The 8,705-nt window shown below is 35.5% G+C and overlaps 1 protein-coding gene across 2 annotated transcripts; it reads left to right on the top strand.

Moving 5' to 3' along the window:
- Positions 1–1,163: 1,163 nt before the first annotated feature.
- Positions 1,164–6,323, top strand: LOC104216958 (aromatic aminotransferase ISS1). 2 transcript variants are annotated; one of them, XM_009767102.2, is made up of 9 exons: positions 1,164–1,366; positions 1,512–1,559; positions 2,568–2,696; positions 2,917–2,976; positions 3,186–3,342; positions 3,919–4,025; positions 4,154–4,212; positions 5,018–5,126; positions 5,653–6,323. In XM_009767102.2, the coding sequence occupies exons 1-9, from the start codon at positions 1,304–1,306 to the stop codon at positions 6,103–6,105; spliced, it is 1,185 nt and encodes a 394-aa protein (XP_009765404.1). In that variant the 5' UTR covers positions 1,164–1,303; the 3' UTR covers positions 6,106–6,323. The 2 variants fall into 2 exon arrangements, with proteins under 2 accessions (XP_009765404.1, XP_070027472.1); XM_070171371.1 differs by lacking the exon at positions 2,568–2,696.
- The last annotated feature ends 2,382 nt before the right edge of the window (positions 6,324–8,705 follow it).

The raw sequence follows: 8,705 nt of genomic DNA on the forward strand, positions 1-8,705 counted from the left end.
TTCACTACAACTAGCACGTTCATATTCTTTCAAGATGAATATGTATTCATAAATCAGATGTTGTCACATTCACATCATGAATGGACCATAATCATCTATATGTGCTTTATAAAATCTCATGTCAAATCGATGACAAATATTACTTTCACAAAGTGAATGATTATTTTGAGAATCCTTATTATTCTCAATATCACAATAATGACGATTATAATTTCGTCTATTATCACGCCCACATCCATTGATACATTCATAGTAGTAATTTTGTCTTCTTCCAGACTTATCACATACTACTATCACATTCTCTAAAGAGAATGAGAATGAAGCAAATTCAATTGGACGGGTTTTTAATTCTTTGCCCACAATCATACATGAATTTGATCATGACAAGGCATAGAAATTTTACCATTTGGGTGGTTAAAATTTCTTTAAAACCCCATTAGAGTTGCAGTCAAAATTTATCGTCTTTGCTTGTATTTAAAATCAAATAGAATGTCAAGAATTTGAAAGAGAAAAGTAAAATACTTACCTTAAATCCAGAATTTAATCATGAAGGAAGTTCATAGAACAATTGACAATTATTATGCTCAATCCCAAAGCTTACGTGTTATGAAACAATAAAAGAAAAAGAAAAGTATTGCAGAGAAAAGTAGAGAGAAGAGAATTCTTATTGATATGGGATGAATTACAGTGGATTAGAACCCTCTATTTATAGGGAGAGATTGACTTAGCCACCCAGCAATAAACCCTAGAATCTCTCTAAATATAGACATTCAGCTTAAATAGAATTCTATTTATAACAGGATACAATTAGTAGTAAACTTTCTAGGGTTGAATTTGATTACAGATTTACTTGGCAAAAATAATTTTGATTAGAGATTTAAGTGATATAGCTGCCAAAGAACTTGACAGTTGGGTCAAGAAAAACCACCATTAAAAAGGAAAAGCATAAAAGAAGAAAGAGAGAAATCAAAGAAAGTGTTCCTTCATTTTCTCTACTAAAGTAATGGACAGTAATTCAACTTGTTACAGTGAAAGAGATTCGTAAGGTATGGTATAGTAACGTGGATGAAACAGAAAAATACAAAAAGCGTGTTCCGTCTATTTGGCTTTGCCAGCTCAGCTACTCCACTTTTATTTGCAGTTTGTCTCTTACAGTCAAATTCACTCATTATTAATTAAACAAAAAAGATCCAATTTGTATATCTCTTACTATTCCTTTTTATATTCAAAAGTTCCAAGCTAAGATTTTCAGAAAGGAAAAGGCCTTTTTGTTCTGCTACTAAATTTTTTTTAGAGAGAGAAAATGGGTTCTATTGGGAATTTGGCTAGGAGAGCAGTGCTGACCAATACACCAGTTATGGTTCAGGTAATTGGAATAAGTGAATCCTGACCTTAGATTGGATATGTTGTTTTTTGTTTGGTTTAGGTTTCTGTGCATTAATGGGATGATAAAGATTGAATTTTTTTCATAATCGATATGCTGGTTTTGTTTGTGTTTTGCAATTTTGTAGATACAAGAATTGGTTCGAGGTGTTGAAGGTTGTATTTCTCTAGCTCAGGTTTGTTTACTTTCTCCAATGTTTTAGAGTACCTTGTTTTCTGCTATTTTTATTTTATTGTTCCACTCTCAATTGAAAGGTTCGAAAACTTGAGAACTGTGATTTGTTGTTCTAAGATTATAAATCATCTTTAAATCTTGATTAGACTAAATTGACTTGTCTGACGTGTTGGAATTTTGGCCAAACTTATTCTTGAGGTTATCAATTTTAATATCCTTCAGTTGAAATATGAATTGCTTAACATATAGAATAAGCCGGTAATGGAAAACAAAAATTCCAATTGGACTTCCCTCCCATTTAAAGGATGTATTCCCAGATGGTTTTGAATGTGCAAATATGAGATTATGACTGGCCACTGAGCTCAGAATGGGTAAAAGGGGCAGGTGGGTGGGTTATGGGCCAAGAGCATATGTATAAGTGGCGCTACTGGTACAAGGTCGGCATTCTTTCTTAAGCCTTTACTGGAGGAACGTTGATCCATAAATTTCTCTGATGTTTGCGAAGTCAAGTTAAATTTCCTGAAATTCTGGTTTTGCAAAAGCAATTATCTGGGGTTTCTCCCATGATCATTGGGGTTGCAGAAACTTACTTTCTAGTATGTTCCATGCCCGTTTGTCCTTTTCATGTGGAGAAATGACTTATCGTACTTTTATTCTTTTGATCTATTTTTTATTTGCATTAACCAATAAGTATGCAGTGATACAGAAGAATAATCAGCAGTGAGAGATTAGTTACCCCTTAGTTATCCTTCTATTATTAGGCTGTATAGGAAGGTCTAGTAGTCTCAGGATCTCTGAGGACCAATCTATTGACAAGCTAGTGTACTGAACCTACACCCAAGAGTAAACAAAAGGAACAAATGAATTATTATCTATCATGGGTGCACTTTTATGTTAGATTGAGTAATTATGTTGGTTTTGCCTGATTATAGCCTGTCTTATTCTGGTACCATACCTTTTTTGTCTATCCATTTTGGTACCATCTTATTTTCTTTGCTTTGCCTTTTAGGGGGTAGTGTACTGGCAACCACCTGCACAAGCACTGAATAAGGTGAAAGAAATTATCTGGGAACCATCAGTTAGTCGCTATGGTGCCGACGAGGGCCTTCCTGAGCTCAGGGCGGCATTGACGAAAAAGGTGTGGTTTATCAGTTGGATTACTCTGGTTTGTATCTTATTAGGTGGTGGGTAGTTGAACAAATATTGGAGTGGCTTAGGGTACTTTGCTTAGTGAAACAGTAGTTATGGCTGCATATGAAACTGGGCACATTTCATTTCTTCAAACTGCATATTGTTCATTCATTGGGATTTCGGTTTTTACTCATTGCTGTCTAATACTTTCTTTGTGCCTTCTCCAGTTGGGTCGTGAAAATGACTTACATAAATCGTCAGTTATGGTTACTGCTGGCGCTAATCAGGTAAGGCATTACTCCTTTAATGTTCTATCTTAAGCTGAATGAAGATAGTAGAGCTATGTCAAAGAGCCATTTGTAGTGGAATGGAGCTGCTACATTTAATGATAAATTAATTGTGTACATGTATTTGTTCTTTGTTGGCGACTACTTTTAGGCTAGTTGTATGCCTATTGCTAAGAAATCTCTAACGGAACCTTACTAAATAATTCCAGGCCTTCGTAAACGTCGTTCTCACACTGTGTGATGCTGGTGATTCAGTCGTTATGTTTGCACCATACTATTTCAATGCATACATGTCATTCCAGATGACAGGTGTTACCGATATTCTGGTGGGTCCTGGTGATGCAAAGACACTCCATCCTGATGCAGGTTAGTGTTTTCATATGATGTTCATCTCGTGGCATCCTCCCCATTATTAAGACTACATTTCCTTCCGTTGGTTTTCGTTAAGCTTGATTATGCTAGATGTTGTGTTATATATCTCTTTTGTGCTAGCTTGAATGGCCAAGTTTGAGTGTCCAAGCATTTTCTTTATCATTTGACCACTTGGCAATTGATTGTAATCATCCATATGGTAATAGGAATTATTTTGTTTTCCAATTGCTAGAAATTTCTCACAAACTTCCTCTACTCTGTATCTAAAACTACTTCAGTAGAAATCAACTTGAGAAGAGATTGCTGCAGACCGCAGACGTAGCGGTTGTGTTTTTTGTTGCAAGTTGGGTAAATCATTCGTGATGGTCTGCTAGCACAAATTTTTATATTCTTCTTGCTATCTCTTCTAGTTATTTGTTCATAACTTATAGTTTGAACACTTTGACGCATAATGTTAACCAGGATATTGCCACTGTTTTGCATAATGAACTTGAGAGTTTCAAAACATTATCTGCCTTCTTTATTTCAGTGTGTATCCATTAACATATTCCATGATTTCTCAATTTTCAGACTGGTTGGAGAGTACTCTAAAGAATACTATACCAGCCCCAAAACTTGTGACTGTTGTTAATCCGGGGAATCCATCAGGAACATATATCCCCGAGTCCCTTCTTAAGGTCTTTATCTCATCTTTATAGATATGAATGGATGGAATGAAGTTTCCCGTTATTCAAAATTCAGTAGATATTCTTTTGTGATTTTTTACTTTATTGAAACATTAAAAGGCTGTTTTTTTGTCAAATAGAGAATATCTGATATTTGTAGAGAGGCGGGATGTTGGCTCGTAATTGACAATACTTATGAGTAAGTGACTTTACTCGTCATATACAAATGTTTCAGTCTCATATTGATTTGAGAACCTGCTGTTTATGAATGCTGCCACTTTGTTTTCTCGTCCATGACGAATGATGTCTTAGAATTAAAGATGGTGATGTTGAATGGAATGATCCTAGAATACTTCTGGTTAGACCAGTAAGAGACTGTGAATATAAGCCAACGATATAGGTTTTTGTTGGCATTGTGAGAAGAATATTTATGCTTTGTGAACCTGAACATACATATCCAACATTTTAGGGTTGTTGGTTTCAAACAGTTCGCTGTATATTAGGACTAGTTTGGTAAGGAAACTTCAGACTGCACTAAATTTGATAGGCAACAAAATTTATGCTATCCTGGGATCTATTGCATGATAATTTTAACTGCTAAGAAGAGGAGGAAAGGAAATAGCTGAGGTGACAGAATGATCAGGTTTAAATTTGTTTGAGAGAGAAATCAATCTGAATCTTAATTTTCAGAGTCCAGTACGCGACCAGTTTGTCATTACATTTCACTGAACATGTCTAGGATTTTTATCTGTATTTTCGTCCATTTATTGCTATTTGTTCTCAATTATTAGATGACAAATAAGCCTGGAAAGTTGTCTTTGTGGAGAGCTAAATTATTAAGACACGTTGCTATTGAGTCTATGCTCCTCCATGAATGCATTTTTCTGTCAAGCATCATCTCTGTTCCTTCTTTATCTTGTAACTTTGTTCAGTACACTTTGCTTGTGGTGTATTATTTTTCCTGAATGATATATTCTTATATATATGTAGCAAATCATTTGCAGGTATTTCATGTATGATGATCGGAAACATGTTTGCATAGAAGGAAACCACATAGTCAACATCTTTTCCTTCTCTAAAGCTTATGGGATGATGGGATGGAGAGTTGGATATGTAAGTGATGCTTGTTCTAACTTATATTTAGACCTAAGAATTTTCTCAGGCAAAAAAGTGATTATTATTCTGCTGGCCGACTCTTGATAGTGTTTGAAAGATGATTTTTCTCTGTTTTCCGCAAATGCATCTCCTTGTCTCATGAACTCCCTCTTGTCTTTACTCGCACATCTATTTTAAAAATCAGTAATACGCCACCTCTGATTAATCTCGACTTGCCAGTCATTAACTTTTCTAAAGAATACTGTTGCATGCTGTCATTTGTGCTTGGCTGAGGAATCTGCTGGGATTGTATGGTATAAAATTGGTCTCAATCACTACCAAATTTAAGTTTCCTTCCGCAACAAAGACAAGTTGTTCCAACAGATGAGACTTATTGAAATGAGACATAATTGCTTTACAACATGTTTTGGCTGCAACCCATACATTTTGCTGTGAATTCCTCTGCGAACTTTTGTACTGAATATTTACTCCAGATTCTAAACTCACAAAGTACTAATACCTGTCTGTGTCTTAATGGATGCAGATAGCATACCCATCGGAAGTGGAGGGGCTCGCAGCTCAACTCCTTAAAGTTCAGGACAACATACCTATTTGTGCTTCTATAATCTCTCAACGACTTGCTCTTTACTCGATGGAAATGGGACCAGAGTGGGTAACTGATCAAGTAAAAGACCTCGTCAAGAACAGAGAGCTACTTCTAGAAGCTTTATCTCCTTTGGGAGAGGGAGCTGTTAAAGGGGGAGAAGGTGCCATTTACCTGTGGGCAAAGCTGCCAGATAAATACGAAAACGACTTCGAAGTAGTTCACTGGCTAGCTAAGAGGCATGGAATAGTCCTGATCCCCGGAAGTTCCAGCGGTTGTCCAGGTTATGTTAGGATCTCCTTCGGAGGATTGATCGAAAAGGACTGTCGGGTAGCTGCCGAAAGGCTCAGAAAAGGTTTGGAAGAACTGGTAAATAGTGGAATGGTTTCATGATTTTCTCTTGAGTAAAAATTAGTATCAGCTTGTTCTCCTGGACACCAGTCATCAACAATACAGGAAAAGACACTTTTAATCCTTAATAATTGAAGGGGTTTTCAGCTTTTGCAACTTGATCATTGGAACTGCAGGTTAAAACTTGCCATTTGTATAGTTTCAAACAATGTACTCATATGTACCTGATTTTCTTAAATGGATAGTGGAAGTGTCTCATATATCTCTGAGCCTGTCTCTTGGAACTATTTATACATATAGGTCAGTTACCAGGTTGTCAGAAATTGCCGAGGTCTAATGGCACACGGTTCAAAACTTGGTAGATAATCGGCCCGTCTCTCTGTCGTTCTCCACTTAATTATAGGTTGATGTTAGCTAAGCAAAAAAAATGGACTTCTAATGGACAGGGTATTTTCACTTAGATGGACGTGCTATGATATACAATTGAAACATGGCACCTCTCTCCGAGGGGATGACCTAGTGGCTGAGGCATGCGAGTAATCTAGAAATATAAGGTTGGAATTAATGCTGTATTTTGTCCCGGGCCTTAGTGGGCCTAACGGGCCGGGCCTCGCGGTCCCGGGCTTCGTGGTCCCGGGCTCTGGCGGTTCCGGTCTTCGTGGGCCTAATGGGTGGAACCGGCCCGTGACGGGCCTAAGCCCACATGGTCTTGTGCTTAACGGGCCGGGCTCGTGGGCTTCGCGGACCTAGCGGTTTTTTTTCTTTTTTTCAAGACAATTTATTGTACTATCATGGCTATATTAAAAATATATATGTAGTATATATGTATATCTAATTATTAAAGTGCTTGACGAAAAAGAAAATAACAAAACAATAGTAAAAACACTAAATTGTCATGCATAAATATCACTTCTTGAAGTATATTATATTGTATCTTATGTATATATATTCTCTTATATATTTTCTTTTAGTATATGTATTGTATCTTATGTATATATATTCGCATAATAATATATTTTCTTGTAGTATATATATTGTATCTTATGTATATATGTTCGCATAATATATTTTCTTGTAGTATATATATTGTATATTATGTATATATTGTAGCATAATATATTTTCTTTTAGTATATTATATTGTATCTTATGTATATATATTCTCTTATATATTTTCTTATAGTATATATATTGTATCTTATGTATATATATTCGCATAATATATTTTCTTGTAGTATATTATATTGTATCTTATGTATAATATATTGTCTTGTAGTATATATATTGTATATTATGTATATATTTTCGCATAATATATTTTCTTGTAGTATATTATATTGTATCTTATGTATATATATTCTCTTATATATTTTCTTGTAGTATATATATTGTATATTATGTATATATTGTAGCTTATAAATAATTCTAAGTATAGACAAAGAAATATTGCGAAAAGAAGCTCATGGGTAGAAGCAATAAATTTTATTACCAAAAAATGACATATCTTTCTTAGTCATCCTTCCCCCAATGGAATGAGCACAACAAGGTACTAATACCACCATTAGAAGGAAAAAAACTAAGGAAGATGTGCCAAAATACAAGTTACATATTATTCTATGTATTATCTCTAACAAATCTCATAAATCCTTCAAGGTTCGGAGGAGGTTGCGTTGGTGGTGGTGGAAAAGAAGCTTGTTCATCACCACTTCCGGGCGAAGCCGAATCCTCCGCAAGTTCCGCTATCATTTCTTCATAAGCTTCATCTATCGCCGGTTGTGCTTCTGCAATTCCAAAGTTTCTTCTTTCCGAGCGGATCCAATCTCTAAACAATACTGATTTTTCCAAGCTATCCCTCATAGACGCTCTATGATCACCTATTTGCAGTCTTGCTTGACTGAAAGCGCTCTCTGATGCAACAGTTGAAGCTTGAATTGATAAAATATCCCGAGCCATCCTTGCAAGAACAGGAAAATGTTTTTCCCTTGCCTTCCACCATTCCAAAAGATCAAAAGAGCCGTCTGGATTCTCCTTTTCAAGTCCCTGAGACAAATAAACTTGAAGCTCATTTAGATGTGAAGTTTCATCATAATTTTCACCTTGAGACCCCCTGAACTCCGTCCAAGATTTAAGAGCTTTTAAGCCCGCAACTCTTTTAGAGGATTGTGAGCTAGACGAAGTAGGGGTTGGAATAGTTGGCCTAGCATGCTCTAAGGCAAGTTGATAAGCATTATAAACTGTTTGAGCGTTAATCTTAATTGAAGCTTTTGCATCTGCAAGTGTCGCAATTTCCTCATTTGAAAGATCTAAAGCCTTATAAATATTTGAATACCAAAAATGAGGACCTCCCAATTTCATTGTAGGATTTAGCATTGCAGCAAGACCATAAATAGGAGGGATAGGAAAAAAATATTTTTTAAACTTTTGTTTCATTTCATTTATAGCAAGTTCATAAATATCCCCACCCTCACTAAATTCAACAAACAAATCAGATAGTGCTGCAATATAAACTAAACAGTTTGAAATAGTAGGATAATATTGCCCAGAAAATGCATTTGTTGCAATTTGAAAATGTTCTAAAAAATCTAAAAGAATTTTAACATTAGTCCAATCTTGAGTGGTAAGCATTTCATCATCATCTTCACC

This window comes from Nicotiana sylvestris, chromosome 3, assembly GCF_000393655.2.
Source record: "Nicotiana sylvestris chromosome 3, ASM39365v2, whole genome shotgun sequence".
Taxonomy (NCBI): Eukaryota; Viridiplantae; Streptophyta; class Magnoliopsida; order Solanales; family Solanaceae; genus Nicotiana; species Nicotiana sylvestris.

Coding starts and splice junctions, on each gene's coding strand:
- LOC104216958 (XM_009767102.2), top strand. CDS start 1,304: ATGGGTTCTATTGGGAATTTGGCTAGGAGAGCAGTGCTGACCAATACA. Junction 1,367..1,511: donor ATACACCAGTTATGGTTCAG/GTAATTGGAATA, acceptor GCAATTTTGTAG/ATACAAGAATTGGTTCGAGG. Junction 2,697..2,916: donor GGGCGGCATTGACGAAAAAG/GTGTGGTTTATC, acceptor TGCCTTCTCCAG/TTGGGTCGTGAAAATGACTT.